Source organism: Paramormyrops kingsleyae, chromosome 1, assembly GCF_048594095.1.
Source record: "Paramormyrops kingsleyae isolate MSU_618 chromosome 1, PKINGS_0.4, whole genome shotgun sequence".
Taxonomy (NCBI): Eukaryota; Metazoa; Chordata; class Actinopteri; order Osteoglossiformes; family Mormyridae; genus Paramormyrops; species Paramormyrops kingsleyae.
The window spans coordinates 19,520,402-19,542,845 of NC_132797.1; the positions used below are offsets into that span (position 1 = coordinate 19,520,402).

At 41.7% G+C, this 22,444-nt stretch overlaps 1 protein-coding gene across 3 annotated transcripts in view; it reads right to left on the reverse strand.

Annotated features, from left to right (window-relative positions):
* LOC111841574 (anion exchange protein 2-like) overlaps positions 1-20,999 on the reverse strand; it is a 52,072-nt gene extending 31,073 nt beyond the window's left edge. The window contains exons 1-2 of one of the 3 annotated variants that reach the window (XM_023807412.2): positions 20,682-20,999; positions 11,524-11,698 (exon numbers count right to left, since the gene is read on the reverse strand). In XM_023807412.2, coding sequence (XP_023663180.2) covers positions 11,524-11,583 — 60 coding nt within the window. In that variant the 5' untranslated portion in view covers positions 11,584-11,698; positions 20,682-20,999. Of the gene's footprint in view, positions 1-1,905; positions 1,989-11,523; positions 11,699-20,681 lie in introns of those variants that run through there. The other 2 variants (XM_023807414.2, XM_023807413.2) reach the window with 2 other exon arrangements.
* Positions 21,000-22,444: the final 1,445 nt, after the last annotated feature.

Below are 22,444 nucleotides of genomic sequence, written 5' to 3' on the forward strand. Positions count from 1 at the left end.
TTTCTGAACAGGTTTGGGGAGATCCCAATAGTCTGATGGCAGTTAAACCCTAACAAAAGAATGGTGACCCAATGCCAGGCCCGTGACTGAATGCCTCTGCTGTCAGGGACTGTAAATTACAGGAAACAAAAAGCCATACCTGCAGATGTAGCCCAAGCTGTTTGGCAGTACCCATTTCGGAGAGACTCTTGTACAATCAGACACCTGTAAACCACTAACATCCTGCTAGAATTACAGAAAAACTGCCAGTCTGACTGAGTTCTAATCAGGAAAATGAATCATCAAAAAAAGGTGTCAATAATTAACTACAGGTCCCCTATAACCTAATATGTACCTCAGCACTGTTTTAGCTATGCATCTTCTCCCTGCGATCTTAAATCTGTCAAAAACGTATATAAGGTAATTTATTTATTTGCCATATGTCTAAGGTACATTGGAGTTCTTCAGGTTTCACATACCCCATGTTATGCTTCATGAAAGACACAGTTTTGGGGTCAGAGCACAAGGTCACTACTGGAGCAGTTGGGGATAGGGGCCTTGCAAAAGGGCCCAGCGGTGATGTGATTCCTCTGCTAACAGTAGGATTCAAACCTCCCGGGCAGAGACACCGAGCCCCAGTCAAGGTGTGGTGATGGCAATGTCATCACATCTGCTGTTTATTTTTCAAGAGCACATGTGACTTTAAAAGGAAGCTGTTTAATCCTGGAATCACTGCTATGTACTGTAATGTTATCTGGTGGCTGCTATTTGCATATTGTTAGTTTGTCAGAATTGAGATAATAATATGACCTCCGGTGACCTTTCATTTTTACCTCTAGCACAGATAACAAGAGATTTCACGTGAATAGTGAATTGTGCGTTCTGCTAACAAGAAAGGTCATTGGTGTGAAGTTTCTGCTTATTCTGGGGATCGAGATCAACCTTCTCCTGGACACACATGCCTGTTAGGAAACATATCTTGCTGCTGGTTACACATGTAACAGGCACAATATGAGGCAGGACAAACAATCAGACAAGAAACGAAACCCACACATTACACACACATGCAAAAGTAAATGCCCTGGTCAACAAAGCAAATAGATTCGGAACCTTGGAACATAGCATTTTATTTCTTGTCTTAGGGCACTTCGCGGTCAACTACTAGACCTCACACAGATGTGAGATGGAATAGCAGAGAAGTGACAAAAATTTGGTATTGAAATCAAGTGTAAACGAGAAGCCTCAAGTAGCTGAACCAGGAAAACATTCAGTGTATCTCGATTCCACAATATTCATGCAACACTTCACAGGGATGCATCGCTGCCAGCTTTAACAAAATAATATAATACTATAATAAACGATTGCAATGATCTTCTCCCAAGAAAGTAAGTTGTATCAGAACAGGAAATACAATGAGAAAGAAGTGCTACAGGTCAGAAACTTATTCACATGTCAATCTTCCACAGCTGCATGATAAGTAAAGGGGTAAGATGAGTTTGGACAGCCAGGGATAAAACAGCAAACTGCAATCAGTGACTAGTCATTATATTTTGAAGATTCACACTCATTTATGCAGCTGAATATTTTTTCCCAAGGCTTTCAGGTTATGCACTAAATGGTGCAATGACAAGGTTCTTACTGAGGCTTTGACCAGGAACCCTTGAGAGGCAAATAAGCATCACCCTGAAGTGCTGAGGGCTTCCTTGAAGTGACGTGGGCCAGAAAATATAGCAAGGGGGTTGCCAAAGAAGCCATTGGATAGACCAAACTCTCTTGCTGAGTGCCAGTGCACAGTATCTCCATCTGACATACTTCTTAAAATTCAGCTGGGCCAATTAAAATGTGATGAACTGGGCAGCTAATTACCTTGGCTCCATGTCCTGCTCCACTGTGTCGTGTTGACCCAACGCCCTCCGGTGGACTTACCAAGCTCATGGGAGTATCGGCGGTCAGTTGATGTGCTGAGATGGGCCTGTGTGGTGCCGGTGGCTGCTCTCTCCCACTCTGGCCCTCGGCACCAGTTTAAAACCACAGAAGGGGCAAGCCCTCTCCCCTTCTCCCTTTGACCTTGCTGCATTACGCTCTAATCAGCGCCCTATCTCTCCCCTCGCCTGGCATGTGAGCGAAGGCGTGATTATGGCACGGTAAAATAAAGAGTGCCCACCCTGTTAGCTTCTGCGGTGAGGACAAACTCAAAAGCAAGGGCACTCCAGGGTCGGGGGGTGGGTTCTCCTTAACAATGTGCCTCATTCACCTTATAAAGCCTTTTAACTTTGCCTCTGTGTGTATATACCGAATCTCCTGCTCTGTAGGGGGCAGTGCGGAGGTTCTACTGACACATACAGCCTTTGCTGGGGAACCTTTCATTTGCCGTGGAATGGACCAAACATTAATTACACATGTAAAGATTAAAAAAAAGTATGATGGTTTCCATTAGATTTTAGCTTGATATATTTTACTAGCTTATTTTAAATAAGAAACTTCACCATTTTTTTTGCTTTATTAAGACCTAAACTGATTTAACAGTTTAGGGATCCAATTAAAAGTGATCATATGTTCCCAGAATGTTCTTTGTACTTTGTTGATTTGATTAGTTACCTTATTAGGTTCTTGCTCTGTTTGGATGGCATTGTGTAGCTCTATTCACACCTGTATCTGGACATTCATTGGAAGCTGAGCCTTATCACACCTATGCCTAGCTGACATCTTGACAGCCATACGTTTGTAATGTGCTATCTGCCACACTTGGATGTCACTTTAGACAAAAGCATCTGCTAAATAAACATACGTGCAAATATTAAAGCTAAAGTTAAAGTTGTTGAAATCATTTCGCAATACTGTAAAAATAAATAAGAACACATAGTAAATTAAAAAATGACCATGTCACGATGAGAACAGGCCCAGATTCACACAGAGCAAACAGTCACCGCTCAGTATGAATCCTCCATGCGGAATCAGTATGAAGTGCTCAGAATCACTCAGCATCTCACTGACAACAGAGAGACAGCATGGATGCTGCGATAGAGCTCCACTCCTCGTGTGGCTTGGCCCCATTCTTATTCATTTTATAAACCCTTCCTTTGGAAAGAAGTCAGGGCTGATCCCCCTGTTGGTGAACATGGACCCAACATCTGCACTGGTGTCCATTCATGACTCACTCATCATTTCCTTCACCATTCCCAACAATTTCCAGATCTCCCCTCCTACCTCACCCTCCCCAAACCCACTGCTTCACATCACGTGCCTCATTTCCAATCACATAATAATGGGTTCTGGGTTTTTTTTTGCCTCCCAAAATGCTCCCCGACCTTGGTGCCTAATCTCACAACCCTCCAAGACTCCCTGCTGGGATTCTTTTCTCGTGTGCGGAAGTCAGAGTGGTTGTTTTTTGTTCTTGCTTCCTCCTGCCAGTCTCCTGTCTCATGGCTGAGTTTCTCTTCCTCTTACCTAGACGCAGCTATGATTTCACCGGTCAGCACCGATTCCAAAAAAGAGAACTTTTTAGACTTGACGTTAACATCAGCTTTCCACTGTGATGATCAAGAACAAACATCGCTGTGGGTGGACACTTGCTCTATAGGTCTTGCAATGATCGTATTAAAACAACCACAGAACCACAATCTTCCTAGATTAAACATCCCAGTGATGGTAGGCAAAGGCAGAGCACTCTGGGAAGAGACATTTTTATTTAGAGGCTGCCATTGGTCCTCTGCCATTATATATACACGGCTTGGCAGCCAATCAACGTAACGTTCATGGACAAGAACACATAAAAATGCACGACTCTTGGAAGTAATAACAGGTGGCTTGCCTCTACAAGACACAGTCAAGAAAGTAAATTCTTTATCTTCGAAGTGCCAATCAAATGTGCGATAAAAGAGCCATGTAAGACTATGCCTGTAATACAGCTCTGATTAGCATGTGAAGGCAGGCCTTTGCGGTGAACATCAATCACAGCGGCCTGCAGGCCATTAACAAAACAAAACGAACGGCACGCTGCATCTTCACGCTCAGGAGCTCTCAAAGTGCATCACGGGAGCATTTCCTGCAGAGAACAACATTTTTTATCATCTTAAACTGGCCTTATAGAAAGAAAAATGAAGTTCAGTAACTTTCTGAAAAGTTTTCCTTTGAGTGGAGGGCTTGCACGGGCTGGCTGGCTTTCAGCTCAAAATTCACGGCAGTGCTGAGACAGCTTCGTTGCCCAGCACTTCATGAGCAGATGCTTCTGCTGCACCAGGCCCTGCCCCCAATGTGAAGAGCAGTGTATCAGAATGCTATGCTTTAAGATAACTGTCATTCTTCTCTGAGGCTTATTTTTAGGGGTGGTGTTTGGCTTAGCAGTTTCAGACACCATGCCCCGGAACAGAAGGTCACCAGTTCAAATCCCAGGGCCCAATTCCCAAAGTGGGAGTAAGACCCCTAACTCTAATTGCTTCAGGGATCTCAGACACTGGGTGAACCTGTGCTCTGCCTCCCAGGCCTGCATTCATCTGTGTGTCTCATGGGAGCAAAATGGGACACACAATGAGACCATTTCCCCATGGGGATTGATAAAGTATTACTATTATCTTTGTATTTTTAATACACACATCAAGCAGTTTTGTACTCTGTAGCTGTTATGAAGTTAATGAGGCAGGGGGGAAACAGAATTATGTTTATCACCACAGGAGTTTTTGTTCCCTCTCAAAAAGATCAAATTGCTTATCTAAGGCAGTCATCTGCAATGTGATGCAAGTTTTTGAATTTTGATTCAGATTTCAATCCAATCAAACATTTGTGGGACGTGCTGGACAAATAAGTCTAATCCATGGAGGTCCTACCTCGCAACTTACAGTACTTAAAGGAACTGTAGGTAACGTTTTGGTGCCAGATATCCCAGGACACCTTCAGAGGTCTTGTGGAGTCCATGCTTCAAAGACACAAGTCCAAGCTGTTTTTGTGACATGAGGGGGACCTACACTATATCAGGCTTAATGTTATGGCTGTTCAGTAAACATTAATTTACTCCAGCAAAGAGTGTATGTGATTAAAACTTACAAATTTGCTCCATTTGTTAGGGATTTTGTTTAAGAAACTCTACTTTTTACTTTGGCCTCTGCAATTACTTATGAACAGACATGTAAAACACTGCTGAATGCTGCAAAGTAATTCCTGATTTGAAAATTCTGCTGCTCCATGAAAGTCAATTACATATTCAACAGTGGACTGATGGCACTCTTTAAGTCTGTCACCAACAGTTCTTTATAATGAAAAAATATTGAACTGCAATCCAGCAATTTTCCCTACTGGGAGTGGTGGGGCCTGTGGTATTTTGTTAGGCCCCCTCCTGCTGACTGGGCCCTAGGCAGCTGCCTAGTTCCTGATCTGCCTAAATCTAGATCAGGCCATGTATACTGGCATTCCCTCTTTTATTTATCCATCCATCCATCCATCCATCCATCCTCCAATCACATGCTGGTCAGGGTCACAGGTATCCTATTTTTCCTAGAGAGAAATATGATCATTGCAAACAGAAAGACTTACTCCTTACTGCTGCAATTCTCAGAGTTCTCTTCTGAGAAATTATCTTTGAAAATAGCTCAAATGGATCTAAAAAATAAATCTCTGCAGGGAGAGCCCTCACTTTATTTATATCTGCAAGTATCCCAGCATATTATCTCTGCTGATCATATATCTACCTAAAACGTTAATTTCTCACTCACTCACAGAAATCTCATTTAAAATCTTGTGTATGTTGTTTTTTTGTAAAAGATTGCGAAAATGATACTATGACGTTTATTGATTTTTGTAATCAACATGTGTTTGAGTTGAGCTCTTTCCCACCTTGCCCTCATGTATGACTCAGAGTCTCCTCTCCCAGATTGCTGCCACATGGAATTTCATTGTGTTGTATCATCAATGAAAATAAAGGTACATTCATCGGGAAATAATAAATGAGAAAACACTAAAAGGTACACCGATTTTACCAATGTAACAGGGTGCTATGTAAGTACAAAAAGAAAAGCAACTTTTGGGCTGTAGTTTGGCACTGATTGCTTAGGTTGCAGCTGTCGATTTTCCATCAGGTTCTATCATGCTGAGTAACATTCCGATATCATCAATACACACCCCAGGTTCAGGCAGGAGTCGGGATTATAGTGTCTTGGCTGCTCTTGGACAGTCATGAGGGATGATATCAGTCTGTAAGCTGAGATAAACGTCATCAAACTGAAATTAAAGTGAAATTTAACTACTGTATCTTTCTTTTCTTTAAGTCTCTTTTGAGCAATGAAAGGCAGTATTTACAGTAGTATGTAATGGGCAGCCAGCTTAGTTAAAGACATCCTAAAAGGGAAGAAGTTACTGGAAACTGAGGTTGTAGCTGACAGAAATTACATGACCTTCCTGGGAATTCTGCAACCTCAACTATGCATGACAGCCTGCTGACCAAGGGCTTCCGTGATAAAAATCAGAGGCTCAGAAGCAGACATACAGTAAGCCGTGTAATATAAGATTCAGCGGAAAAGAAACTTTTGAGTAATCACAGCCTTAATCCACCCAGCCCACTACTCAGCAGGTGACTTCTTAGTTTAAGTTCCCAAAGTGTTTCTCATAATGTAGAATTACCTGGTCATTTTCACTCCTTTTTAATTCTACACAGGAAGGGAAAAAGTTATCAGTTCAGAGCTGGTGTGAATGACAAAAACAGCCTCAAAGGTAGAAATTAACACCACGGGTATTAATTTGGTCATTCTTAACAACATACAAAGCACGAAGCACCAGGGGAATGTGGGAGAACTGATTATCCTGTTGGGATATTGTGGTGCGTTTTGTCTCAAAGAATGTCTGCATGTATGAATGGCTGGTTCTGGCTTTACCGCACCTGTTTTTTCTATACTTAAGGTTATTTTAATGATTATTCACCTGTAAAGTCATCAGAAGCATTAAATGGGTTATTAATTAATAATGAATTATTACCCACAAGCTTAGTGGTCATATTAAAGATTAACTATGTCATTCTCAGCTGAGAAATCAAGCCCTCCAAAAACAGCTGCTTTCCCGCAAAGGGCCAAAGTTTATTTACCAGCCTGACCTCTTAACCTTGTTCGAATGCTGCTGATCTGCCCTGCATCATCCTGACCACATGCCTACCTTTCCTCTGTACGGAAAGTGCATTGAGCCCAAGCCAGAGACCCACTTCCATTCAGACGGACACAATGTTGAAATAGCCGTTGATTGATCTGCTGTACATTTAGGAACCAAAAGTCCGGTTAATAATCATACTAAGCGGTTTTCTCCTAACACTTAAAAAAACTCAGTTCTAAATCCTCCTGTGAATTCCCATGTGGCCAAAGGAGTTCCTCACGATGGCAAGAAGGTTTCAGCCATTTTAGCGATGTCAGCACTTCTTTACCAATAACTGACTGGCACGTCAGGGTTTACACAACCATTCCGATGCACACAAACGTACACCCCCATCTGAAAAATGGTCCCCACAATGTCAAAATAACAGGTTTTTATCACATTGTTGGGGAACATTTGGTCCCCACAATGTAACATAAACCTAACCCGCATATCCTTATGGGGACCACTCATTCACTTCTATGGGAAAAATGCTTACGCTAACTATGACAACCTAAACCTCTACTCAGCCCAATCATAACCATAAGTAACCAAGCTAAATACAAGAGTTTTTGCATTTTTAGTTTTTTGATTGCAGATTTTTATAAAATTCAGTTTCCCCTTATGTCCCCTACATCAAAATAACAAGTTTTTATCATACTGTGGGGATATTTGGTTTCCACAGTGTAATATATACATGACCCATGTATATATACACACACACACACATGCACAGAGAGACAATGGCGGTGAGTTTGTGCTCCTCAGCTGGACAAAAGCTCAGCACCTGATGGGGTAATGATTAACCTCCATGGGGGTAAAATGACCCACAGGTTCCTGTAATCGACATCGCATTTCTCTGTGTGTCGCCATCAACAGCCATTCTGCAGTGAAAGGAAAATGCTGGCAAACCTAATGAATCCAATAATACATTTATAACAGCACTTGAGTGAAAACAGAGCTGCATGAGCTTCAGGGGACAGTGAGCAAAAAAGAAATTTAATTACTTAATTACTGTAATATTAATAATATTGTAATTAAGCAATTGATTAACACTGGATTGTACTCAGGGCTGGACTGGGATTAGAAGTTATCCCTGGACTTTTGACCATACAGGCCCAGCACGCATATAACAAAATTTGCCAACTGGGGTGATGCCCCATGATTACTTTGGCCAGCCCACAGCCCAATTGACGCCTGTCTTGTCCAGATTGTACATGTATCTTAACATAATTCTATAATTTTAATATAAATCCAGATTATAACATAAGAATATATGTCCAGTTTATAACATAAATCTGGTAGCTCCCTTGGTAAACTTTCAAAGGAACAGTTTGAGCCAATATTTTGGGTGGTCAGTTCTTGTTACTAAGGGCAGCTGGAGTGGGAGATAGAAATAAACCCAGATATGTTAAGATTATACAGGAAATCTGGTAGAAAGTTACACAACACTAGGCCGAAACACACAAACATAAATGCAACACTAGGATTTTTTCACTGAAATTTTTTTATGATTGCAACATGGTTGTGGCTCCTCATCGAGAAGTACAAAGAAATTAATCTTGGGAATGAAAGCTTCCAAAATGAATGGGATTAAAAACACGTTATAATAAAAACAGTATCAAAAGTACACTACAATGTGAAATGTATTAACATTATTATGTCACAGTGTTATATAACCGATTGATTGTTAATTATAGCTTTCGTGCTTGACAGTTTTAGTGTTGCAGCTCTCTGGCTATTTATTACAGGGATAATGGCCAGTTTCGGATCAGTGCTACTGTTCCACAGAATGATAATAAGTCTCACTGTGCGCAGAGATCAAACGTCAGCGCGTCCCACCTATTTACACTGTCAGGGGAGTCAGGGCTGGTTTCAGAAGGAAGAACACAGAAACACAGCAGTCATGCTGCAGCGTAATACCTGCAACAGCAGAGCCTCCCTCTCTCATGGGCTTGATGAAATATGACCTTGATTGTCACGATTCCCCAATTATTTTTCCCTGAGGGCCAAATTACATCAGCAGCACAGAGTCAAGGGCACCTGCCCAATGCCATAGGAGAATGTCTGAGATGGGGGGGGGCACAACTTAAGTCAAGGGAGGTAATGCTAAGATTATACAATTCCTTGGTGAGACGTCACCTAGAATATTGTGTACAGGTTTGGTCACCATATCTTAAAAAGGACATAGCGGCCTTAGAAAAGGTGCAGCGTAGGGCCACAAGAATGATTCCTGGTCTTAGAGGAATGTCCTACGAGGAAAGGTTAATTGAGCTAAATCTGTTCAGCCTCAAGCAAAGGAGACTGAGGGGGGACATGATCCAGGTCTATAAGATTCTAACAGGTTTGGATGCTGTTCAACCGAATAGTTACTTCAGCATTAGTTCAAATACAAGAACTCGTGGCCATAGGTGGAAATTAGCGGGAGAACATTTCAAACTGGATTTAAGGAAGCAATTCTTTACACAGCGTGTAGTCAGAGTATGGAATAGTCTTCCTGATAACGTAGTGCAAGCTGAATCCTTGTGTTCCTTTAAATCAGAGCTAGATAAGATTTTAACAACTCGATCTGAGCTATTAGTTAAGTTCTCCCCAAGCGAGCTCGATGGGCCGAATGGCCTCCTCTCGTTTGTATAGTTCTTATGTTCTTAACTTATTATAGGGATGAATGAAGCCAAATTAAACATTGTGAAGGACATGACCCCCCCCCATCCTCCATGCTTCCTGCACCCCTGCCACTGCCAGCACCTTGCCAAGCGGGTGATAATATATATGATAAAATATAATATAACACTATAACCACAATAAAACATCAAAAATATAAATATACCAACACTTTGCGTTTAATGCTTAGGACGTATTTAGATATATTCCTTAAGTAAAAGATTTTCTGATACCTTTGACATGTTATTGTGTTTGTCTAATGTGAACATCTAGTGTACCTGACCTTGTACAACACCTTGACCTTGGGCTGTTTGTCTTCTGTCACACACCAGTATAAAAGAATGAGGTGTACTTAAAAACAATACTGTTAGTTATTAATTAACTGTTCATTAAAAACAAACACTGTATATTAATATTTTTATATATCACATAAATCATCTTTTCAAAGCAAACAAATCTGATTTTTAAGTGTAAACAGAATGAATACTGTTTTAAAAATATTTGTAATACTTTCTGTGAATGCCATGTTTATAATTATCTATCTACATTCATAATACATAATAATGCATTCATAAAGCTCTATAAATATGCCTATAATATTTGATAACACTTAAAGAAGTCATTATAATGTAGGTACCTTCATAATGCATGAATATACATTAATAAAGTATTATAAATACAGCTATTACTATTTATAAAAAGGCATAACACCTTATAGCCATGTTTATTATGCATTATGAGTGCTCTATGAAGCTCACATCTATACTGCACTATAGATACCTTCTTAATGCAGTACAAAGCATTAAGGTTATCTATAGTGCATTATAGATGGAAGCTTCATTGGAGCTTATGAAGTCTTATAATCAACACTATAATGCCTTATGGCTGCCAATAAAAGATGCTGTAATGCTTTATTAATTGTTATACTGACCATTATAATATATTACGAAGGTATCTATAATGCATTGTAGATGACAGCTTCAAGTAAAGTGCTATCAAAATATTTACCATTAATACATTTTATCAGTCTATTGCAGAGCAAAAATATTTCAGGAGATAGTTGTACTTTAAATATTTAAATGAAAATTTTAGTAAATGCTCGGTGTGAATAGCAAAGAACGGGATTTAAATCATTTATGATGTAACACAAAGCAAAGTGCTGCCTAAGGGTCTGTCTGAGCCAACAGGTGCTGTCATATTTCAAATGTCAGCCAATTGCCACTGCAGGCATAAATTACTGTAAGGAGAGACATGAGTGATTTAAAGCTTTTCCATAGGTATCAAAATGCTCAGAAGCCAACATCACTTTATTTCACATTAAATCAATTTACTATAAGGAATTCCTCAGGAATCTGCTATGTTCCTGTCATAATTTTGTAGGCTGGTACTAATGCATGTAATGATTTGTTAATGTTGCAGGGCCACTCCATACAAGCAGACAGACCTTGTATGGAGTGGCCCTACAGGTAGTGTGACTGTAGGTAATGTTGTACAGAGATTCCACCTTAGGCGTACTGATTTAGGGAGGTAAAAGTTTATCTCCTGGGAGAGGGTGAGGGGATTGCCACTGATAAAATTTGCTGATTGAGGTGGGGGGGAGGGGATGCATTAAAAATGCAGGAAAATAATGTTAATTTGTAGGAGTCTTGCAAGAGAGGAGGGGTGTCAGAATGTTCATGCAGGCAAAGAATGATGAAAATCTTGCCGGCCACTCATTGGTTAACACTCATCAGGTGACCCCAGAGGAGGTCCTGCATTGGTAGCAGCATCACTTACAGAGCGGGTGACGGCTGCCATGGCTTCTACCACGAAGCTGGAGACCGGGGACTCGCTCATGGCTCTTCTGTGTCTTTGCGGGGCAGCAAGGCGTGACAGATGGGGTCTGGCCGGTCTGAGTTTAGCCCTTTTCTTTCTCGCTTGGACTCAGTGGGGAGCTTTTGGGCAGCATAACCTGATGATGGTAACAAAGATCATAAGAAACATACCAGGATAGATCACAAGCCTCAGTATATAAAGCAGAGATACTGAAAATAGCTTGGAGCATCATAATGATATTTTAATAGGACAGTATCTATACGGTCTTCAGCACCCATTGCCCATTTTCACAAATAAGGGAGAAAACAACATGGAATGTTGCTTTGATTTTGTTTTCTGCACAAACTAAAGAAAATTATAACATTCAATGTAAACATTAATATCTCCATAGTTAACCCAACTGAAATGAAGGTTATTTAGGGATGGTTGTTTGAATGACTTTTGTAAACATCGGGCCTGATTTGGGCTGACCGTGTGGTACCAACCCTCAGCAGAAATTCCTGAAGACCTGTGGGAAAGAAAACTTCTTGATGCCTATCAGCTTAGACAGTTTACATTTCAGTGAAACACAGTCAGATCCTTATTATCCAAAGAGAAAGTATAGGGCAGATTCATCCTGGGAATGGTTCTTTGACAAAATGTCAAGACAATCACAAAAACAGTCAAGAACATCATCATCTAGAGCAGGGTTCCCCAATTCCGCTCCTGGGGGGCCAGTTTGCAACACAGTTTGCAGATTTTATCCTGAACAAACACACCTTATTAGGCACGACCAGTTAACTGCCAGGTTTAACAGGTGCGTTTGAGCAGGGAAATCTGTGAACTGTGTTGCACACTGGCCATCCATGACTGGATCTGGGGAACCCTGATCTAAGAGGCTCGTACTGATTTAGCTAAATTTAGTACTTTTAACTCCAGCATGAGCAAAAATCATATATCAGAAAAACATGCTCACTAGAAAGAGAATGCACATTTGTAAAATAAAATCCTAAATTACTTTAAAAAATTTTGAGAGCATGTTCTGTAGACATATCTGATGGCTAATGTAGGCTTTGTTGGGGAAAACCAATATCCTTATTGAACATCTAGAAAATCTATGCTTTCACTGCAGGACCCAAACAGTAGCCTTAAATTTCAGGCTTCTGGGTTCAAATCCCTACAGTTCTGTTACTTTTCTTCTGAGGTCAAAAACATGCAATAATTTATATCTTAAAATTGCCCATAGTGTAAGTTCACATGCTTTTGACTGGACCAGCATCCAATCCAAGGTGTCCCGTCCCTTGTGCCTCCATCACAAAGGACTGCTTGCTGTGCCTGACAGAACTCTACAGGCAAACATCAGGCCACCCCTTTCATGCCATACAGCTGAGTCACGCGGCAAGTTGTGACCTGAACTCCAAGTGTGGCAACGCCTGAGATGCACATCACTCATGCTCGTCAACACAGCCATCGGCCCCGTAGGGAGGAGTGTGACAGTGTTTTCAACATCGCTGTCACCGGTGGCGTCAACATCGCATAATTGTTAACATTTTGAGCTTGTTCACTTAGGCTATGTTTCATCTAATGTTTGCTTACGGCTGAAGATAAGTTTGCGGGATTTCATAGCATTCAATGTAAAATATGTACTGGGGCTGTATATAATTTGAATATTCTCCAGTTCTTTATGATTTTATTGTACAGTCATTATAATGCGTTATTATCCATCCATCCATCCATTATCATGGCCGCTTATTCCCCACTGGGGTCGCAGGGGGCCCGGGGCCTATCCCTGGAACAACGGACGCAGGCAGGAACCAACCCTGTGCGGGCACCATCACACCGCAGTAATGCATTATATATTCCTTCATAATGCATTATAATGCATGGAAAAAGTATTATAAACACGACTATAACTATTTATAAAAAGGCATAACACATCATAGCCATGAAGGAATCTATAATGCGCTATAGATAACCTTCATAATTCATCATAATGGTCAGTATAAGGATTAAGGATGCATTGTGCTACATTATGAAAGTATGTATACATCTGTGCATTGTACAGTACATGACTGCATTAAGTAAAGGGTTGCCACATATTCTCTATTCCACAGCTAGTCCCTGCAATAAAACCTCCCTCATAACAAAGGCCATTCTCTTGGCTCATGCCTCAGCTCAAACCGTCTCACATTAGGAAGAAAAAAAAGGGTTTTGCCTGGAAGGTCACTAATTATCGTTTACTTGATAGTAACACCCAGTGTATTGAAGGCACTTTGATAAAAACACACGAGGGATAGGCACATATCCAGGAAACATGAGAATGAGTTTGCTGTCCAATTCTCACTGCATTTCAAGGAGAAAAGTCATACCTGACTGCAGCAAACACAACGCAAATATATACAGTACTCTCAGCCCAAGCTATTACTGTATGGTGTATATTACCGGAATGTTTGTTAGGTTGACTAATAACGTCATAGTGAACATGTTCATGTCCAAAGGTTTGTGAAAGGTTGCTTTTATGTTAAAGCAGGACAGCACTGTGGCCCAGCTGCATGGAAACCTGCAGCTTGTTCCTGGCACAGCTTAGTATGTGGTGATGGAGTTCCAGGCTGCTTCAGCCTAAGCTAACACTAAGCTAACCCAGTCTGACATTCCAAGGTGGCCTTCAAGAGTCAGTCAGGGTCACCACCACAAACACCTTGATGGCTCGTACCGCATTATGCCAACATTTCTAGACACACAGTGTGCAGGATGTGCATGGGTTCAGAAAAGAGATGACATGTTGCAATTTTTTTAACAATTGGTTAAAAAATGATTTTTAATAACAAATATAGTTAATTCAAACAGTGGTACTGACCCTTCTGAAATATAATTTTAATTTATTTAGCAGTTGCTTTTATCCAAAGTGATGTACAATAGAGGAGGCAGGGTCAGCCAATCCCTGGAGCCACTAGGAGTTAGGGGCCTTGCTCAGGGGCCCAAAAGCAGAATGACACTGCTGACCATGGGATTTGAACTGGCAACCTACCCGAGTCCTATGCTCCAAAATACAGCACTAGCTGAGGCTAGAACCCAGGGTCAGCCAGCATGACAACAGCAACCTCCAGCCAACTGAGCTATCCAGCTCCTTCTCTAGCCCAGCGTCTATTCACAACACAAGCATTCTTATACACCTAAAAAGAAAAAACACTACCAACAATGAGAAAACCGTTTTCCTGTACTGACTGTCCAGTGGAAAGGCATCAAAAGGCATGAAGATTTGGTGCTGTAGCCTGTAACTAAAATAAATAATAAATAAATAAATAAAACATGCAGACCAGGGATTGCCGACCTATCTGTATACGGACAATGGTGTCCATGGCAAAAAGTGTTGTATGAGAAAAAAAAAAACTATGTAGGCTACGTTTTTGAATAACACGTCTATGGTAAAATTCGCTTTTTGATCAAAATGTCCGTCAGAATTTGCCATGGTGTTGAGCCTTGGTGCAGAACACAGGGCTAAATTTCATGTGGCAGCACACTGTTATTACAAGAGAGCCAGCTGTAAACGTGGCTGGATGCAATGAGTGTAAGTCCTTAGCTAGCTTTTGGGAGATTAGATTTGCATTCTGCTGTTATTTTTGGATCCTGGGCCCAACAAAAATATTTCAGTAGCTAGGGACTTGGGGTGTGATGACAGAGCTGACACGGAGGGAAGTTGCATAATAACGATGAGTTGCCATGAGTAGCTGGGGTTGGGTGCAATGTGTATGTTATCCAGGAAGTGTGTTATCCACTACCAATGACGTCCGTGCATCCAGCTCGCCGTTCTGCCTGTGTCATCTTCCTTGTATGACCCGCTCCCTGCCTTCTGGCTGCCTGGCGATTGGAGGGAGCGTTGGCACCGGCTTGTCATCTCCCCCCTGCTCACCGTTTGTGTCTCAAAATTTACTGTATTTGACTCTCCCTGCCGGCCCCTGGAGGATGGGCTCCCCCTTTGAGTCTGGTCCCTCCCAAGGTTTCTTCCTTCTCGGGAGTTTTTCCTTGCCACTGTCGCCTATGGCTTACTCACTGGGGGCTTTGGGTGGGGATGCTGTAAAGCGTTTTGGGACAATGTAATGTTGTATAATGCGCTATACAAAAATAAATTTGTTGTTGTTGTTGTTGAGAATGGAGGTACAAACCTGTTACTGTGCGCTTTACGGAAACGAGTGGGAAAGTATTGTGATTGACCCCTTCAGTCACAAGAGAACTGGAATGTTCTTACAAACTGAGGTGGCTGTGGAATTTATGATGATGTTATACATTCAAAAGCGAGTACATGGTACAGGGACAGAAGCAGAGATATAAGCTGCTATTGTGCCCCCTCCCCGTCCCAGTCGGAGCGACGTACATCCTCATTCTTGAGGAAGTTCAGACTTGCCACCAAGCACGGCCATTGCATAACTGTGCAGAAATGTTAGACTCTGTAAGTACATTTTTGGACAGGTACCTATATTGCATATAAAACTCATTCAGAAGAACATTAACTGGGTATGACCCAGTGTGTTAGGACACCGTTCCTGTGATTGCAAGGTCACTGGTTCAAAATCCCAGGATCAAAAGAGTGATGTGACCATCAGACTCTTGACCAAGACCGTTAACTCCCAATTGACCAGCAGCCTTTTTAATTGTATGTCACTTTAGATAAAAGTGACTGTTAAAAACTGTAAACATGGAGCAGTTAAAGGCCCAAATGGTTTGGTTGTAACTGTCCTGCCAAAATCGCTGATTTATCAGTGAGATATGCATAGGTGATGGAACACTAACAATGAATAATATGTGTTTAGTTTATTCATGGGCACCTACCAAAGTGGGCCTGAACTACTGGATTGGGCACATTCCATGAGATAAGAAGCTTGCACTCTGATAGGTGGGAGGCAAACCCTTGTGTCCTTATATGCACCTTATGCTAAAGCAGTCACTGAAGGTCTGCTGTGACACTGACAGATTAAGACAGCACCCTGGTACAGTCTTTCAACAAGACAACACCATCCACACACGGCACGTGTGTCTATGGACTGCCTGTGTCATGTTGAGGTCCTTCCATGGCCAGCCAGGTCCCCCGATCTTCCCCTAATCAAACACGCGTGGAATCAGCTTTGACGTCAACTCAGACCCAGTGCCAATCTGCAGGATCTCGAGGGCCATTTACAACAGCTGTGGGTCGACTTGCCACAGGATATGATACAATGGCTTTATGACTCCCTTCCGCAGCATATCGCCACATGTATCCAGGCCTGGGGGGTGCCACACCCTACTGACATGGGACCAGCAGTATGCCCATACTGCCAACTCTGTTGTCCGTTTGATCTGATATTATAATCATTGCGATACAGTCACATGACCTTTCACCACGATTCATTTAATTTCCACCACTCTGTCTGGGTACTTAACTTTTTATCACTGGGTGTATATGCTACACTTTCACCAGAGAATGCCGATCCTTCTGTGCATGAAGAGAGACGTGATTTGAAAACTCAAAGAAATAACTCCTTTATCACCAGTGCAAATATACAAGATCCCGGTTTGTGATATCTCCAAAGTGTGACATACTAGAGGTGTTATTATTGTGAGTCTAAGTTGTCTAATAAATATCGTATTCATTAAGCACTGGAAGGTTAAACAGACATAAACTGCTTCTGCTGTCAAGTTATAAGTAGAATTCCAATATTTTTCCTGGGCTATGCCTCAGAGACACACCATCGAGCCAGCAAATGAAACAGGCCTTAGTTTGTGTCACAGTAATATTTTTGCTGCCTGAGCGAACTGGCAAATTACTGAATGATTTTTCTCCAAACTTAAATTCCATTTTTTAAAACTTAGACACCTCGCAGCGTGCTGAACATCCCCGACGGCTTCCACTAGCTGGCAAAATCAAGCTCTTTCAAGCCAAAGACATTCCTGTTTTCTTATCAGACTGAAAAGAACATTTGTAGGCAAACATTGACTCCATGGCATTCAATATTAACCTCTTTCACCCTCTGCTGTTTCGGTGTGGAAGGAAGATGGAAAGTTGCTGTACAGTCATGTAAGTCAAACTCTCTATAGAGCTTTAATATTTTCTTATTACTATATAACTGCATCTTCCATTCAAACTGGGCACAAGTCATATACTACCATGTAATATAACTGAATGAAGACAGCTGAGTACTGAGCCTTTGACACCCACAGGGGGCAGCTGTCAGTTACTGGCCGGTTTGGCCAATCAAAAACTCAGACGCAAAATGCAAACGATAGGAAACATGTCAAAGCAGACAGTGATTGATAGCTCTCAGCATCACTGTCTTAATGCTTGGTAGAGAGTTTTAAGAATTTAGATGATGGTGGTGATACTAGGAGTCATTTTATGCTGAAATGTCACAAATGAAGAGAGCGGCCCTCTTTCTAAGCATGGGTGTATACAGGGGCAGGGCCGCAGGAGTACTGGCCCCAGCTAAAAGCTGATTAGCCACTGGGGTGCCCTCTCCCCTGTCACTCACTGATTCAGAACATATCATTGGCTAATGATAATGAATTGACCCCTCTGTATGAATTACAGCCCTACCAAACAAAAATCCTAGAATGAGAGTATAGACCATAAAAACCACACAAAAGACAATGGAGGTAGCCAGCAGCATAGATGACCACCAATTTAACAACAAATTATTTTTGTTTCTTACCCACTGAAGAAACTAAGTGTCCTACAAAGACAGTCTTTAAGAGTAACAACTTTAAGAGTGTTTTCTACAGCACTCAGGGTGACAAGTAAGGGAAGCTCTAGAGCGAGCAATACACCTGTGAATGTGCCCAAACGCAGCCCTGAAGGTGACACGGGACAGAAGGATTCAGTGAGGATGGCAGGGGCATTCCGCTCCCTAGCTCCACCTGACTGGCACGGCGGGGAGCTGGTGGCAAGTGTGGCGGGCACCTGGCATGGCACAGCCTTTCCGAAAAAAAAGAAAATATGCATACACACATGACTAAAGGAGCGACAAGCAGTACCAATTCTGTCAACACATCATGTTCTGCTAGTGACATTTAATGTCATTAAAAACAGATTAACAGACTTATGGGTAGTAACAGGTAACAAAGGGCAATCAAAACCAGCCCAGTCAGTCAGTAATCCAATTAATAGCAATTTAAATAACCTGCAGTTAAATTAAAGAGCAGGCATTTTAACAAGCCATAGTATCATAATTCATTTTCATAGCATAACTGTATAGTAAATTAAAAGAAACTATTTATGCAAACATATCACATGGACTGGAAATATGCTACGTTTCCTTTTATGTCACCAGTGTGAAATTAGCAATACATTTGCAATGTAACTGCATGGGCTGAAGTTGAAATGTACAGAGTATCAGCCCAAGCCCAATAAAAACAGATGCCCCCTGCAGGCTCAGAGTTTCATTTATAAAGTAATGGTTACAAAATCACTGATATCAAACTGTTCCTTCCACAAGATACTTGGGGTTCTGATGTTTTAGATCCAAGTTGTATGCTATCAAAATCTTTCCCCAGAAGAACCTACTGGTGACTTTTATCGGGATGCCAGTCCATAACAGAGGGTAAATCTACAGTCCTACATTTGCCTTGGACAAATTACAAGTAAGCATTAACCATTTTTTCCCCGAGTCATTTAAAAAAAACTTTGTATTTCATCCCTCAACACAGCATCCCTCATCATCGCACAACAGCAGCACGGCAAAACAATAGCGGTCGTGTTGATACATGACGTGTAATATCGTCCTGACGCATCTGAACAGCGCAGATTCCCTGACAGGTCCTGTATCTTCACACCAACTTCAAACTCCACTGAGCACAACAGCACTGCAACTCCACTGCTCTGCTGCACACGTCTGTAGGTGACGCTCCATGGAGTGACTGGCTTTGCCTTTGGTCCTGTCGTGTCCCAGGAAATCTTACCTCAAGCAACTGTGTCTATGTGTGTGTGTCATCTTTTAATTCATAATTAACATACACTGGTCATTTGGTGTCACACAAAGGGCACGCACTGATGTCCATTTTTATTATCAGCAAACACACGTACTTAAGGAATTTTAGTCTTGTATTATTGGAACATTATATTGTTCACTTTGATTAAACCAAATAAATAATGCCAAGAATAACAGCTTTTTTCATAAATTATCAAAAGAAAAAGCCAGTGATGCCTGAGATAAACTGCGTTCTCAGATTTTAATCACCTAGAATTGTGCCATAACTATATAGCTGTATCCACCCCATGTTCTAAGACACAGTACAGAATTTAACTGAGACATATACAGTATAAGCACATTGGCTCCTCAATAAAACATGAACGAAAACAGGAAATTAAGTGCAAGGAAAGAACAATAAAAGTATATTTTACTTGGAAACAAGACTGATAAAAGGATTAACACTCACACTCAGATTAATGGTGAGATTTTCAGTGGTTTCTTTCTTAAGTGCTACAGTGTTATACTCTAAAGCCTTTATCAGATTCCATAACCAGCAATACTCTACAGTTAATTCTTACCAGTGCAAACTACAAGTAATATTGCTGCCTGAGGAAGTGGATAACTATCAAGAAAGAGCCAGGAGGGGTGTGGGAATGCGCTTCCGCTGCCAGCCGCCACTTTTACAGTCTCCGACAGGGAGGCAGAATCCAATCCCGTTAAGGTCTCGCTTAGCTCAATGAGAATTCCTGCTCCAGTCGCGTGTTTGCGGGGTCTGCGTGTGCGTGCGCATGCATGTGTGTCTAAGCGAGTGTGCACTCATGGCCGGGCGCCGCAAAGCAAACGTACTGCAAACTGCAGGAGTTTTCTTTCTTGTTCCTCTAAGGAAACCATCCAGAAACTGCTTCACTGGCAGTATGATTCAGTGGCTGCCCTTAACCCTAAAGAAGCTGGAACCTTCCCCTTTCCCGCTGAAATATTTCAGAACAGGTTTTGTAGAAAAGCAAACAAACAAAAAAATACCTAAAAGCCATGCAGATCACACGTGAAAAAAATATAGTGTTTCTGCTGATGTATCACCTGTGAAAAGGAGGGGAAAAAATTCCACAAAGCGAACAGAAACAGATGTCCACGGTAAAAAACAAGCAAATGAGCTACATAAGCATTTCCAGACCGATGCGGAGATGGACACCAGGAAGGGCTTACCTTTCAGTGCTCACAGAAGAAGGTCTAGAGCTGACATCATAGTGCTAAACGAAATTCCACTGTGACGGGAGCCGTGGAAACGTGGAGAGGCAGAGCGCGAGAAAAAGAGAGATACAGAGAGAGCGAGAGAGAGACGGCAGGAGAGACAGAGCAGCTGGGAGAGAGAGAGCGAGAAAGAGAAACCACAGAAAGTCAGAAAGCGTGTGGCTCTCTGTGATGGTTATGAAGACTCAGAACCTGTTGGGTAACACCCCGTACTTGTGCACACTTGGAGCGCCGAGTATAAATTCAAGACTTCCTTTACTGAATTACAGGGCTTCCTCCTCCTAGCCGTCTGACAAGCTGCCATGTGACTTGATGCATGACTCAACAGTGAGACACTGAATCGGGGGAATCTTCCATACACAATGCAGTACTATACCAAGCCATAACCACCAATGACAGACACCTTTTCAGGTAGAACCTTCCACAACCTATTGCACTGAAGGCTGGAAATGCAAAAAGACATTCAAACTTATTATAAGAGAGGAAAAAACTTTTAATTTTTTATGGATATACGGTTATTTTATGGTTGAGTATATGATACAAGAAACTGAATCATTATAATGAGCAGAAACTTGGAACAACACCCTAAATCTCAGGATGAGAAGAATTAATGTTTAAAAAAATTCCAATAAAAAAACATTTATTGACAGTAACACCACAGTAATACCACACACCCACACATATAAAAACGCCCAAAGCAAGACAAGCAAGGTCATTTTCACAACAATTTCTAAGAAACCAGGTCAACAGCCATCTTATCCTATCAGTGTGTTACATTGTGTGTTTATGTTTAAATCTCATGACGCCTCTGATGGCTCCCCGCCATGCCAGCATTGCAGGGCACAGGGAGGATGTGCCCCTGGCAGGGCAGGGCAGGGCAGGGCAGGGCCACGTCAGCACATCAACGACTCCCAGCTACAAGCCAGCTGAAGACAAAAGACCCCCCCCCCATTCACCCCACCCGAGGCTTTAAAGGCACTTCCACACCCAGGTGGGGAGGAGAGCAGGGAGACATTGTTCTAACCAACCCCGCAGGTATTTTCCCCGAGACCAGCCAGAGAATGATGGCTCTGGACCTGACCAGTCCCCATCCCACCTGGTCTGACCCTTAAAGCCCCACATAGAATCTCCACATATGCTACAGACCCCTGAGTGCCGAGGACGTCACCACAGACCTATCTCCCCCCCCCACGCTCACTGCCCTACCTGCACTGTAAATACTACTCCTCCGTGTCCGGTCTCAAGTTATTTACCTGGGCAATAAATGTACACTTACTCACAAAAGGACACTATGTAGCATTAGAACATATACAAATAAAAACTAATACAATAAAAAAGTAACAAGAATGCTTTCTGTTCTTCAAATAGTTACAAAAACACAATTTTCTATACGGATTCATTTTTATAAGTTGTTGTAAATGTAGGTAAACCAATTTGAGATAAATTTATTGTGGAATGTCAAATCAATTCAAGTCAGTTTTATTTTCAGAGCACATATAAAACAATAGCAATTCACCAAAATGCTGTACAATACTTAGATAAACAGAATAAAACAAACTACAAACATTCTCGTTATTTTATAAAGCTAAGGAATAAAACTGGCTTTTCAACCTGGATTAAAACATGACCAAAGTTGGTACAGACCTAATATGAAAGGGTAGACTATTCCAAAGCTTAGGGGAAGCTACTGCGAAAATACAGTCACATCTGAGTTTAGA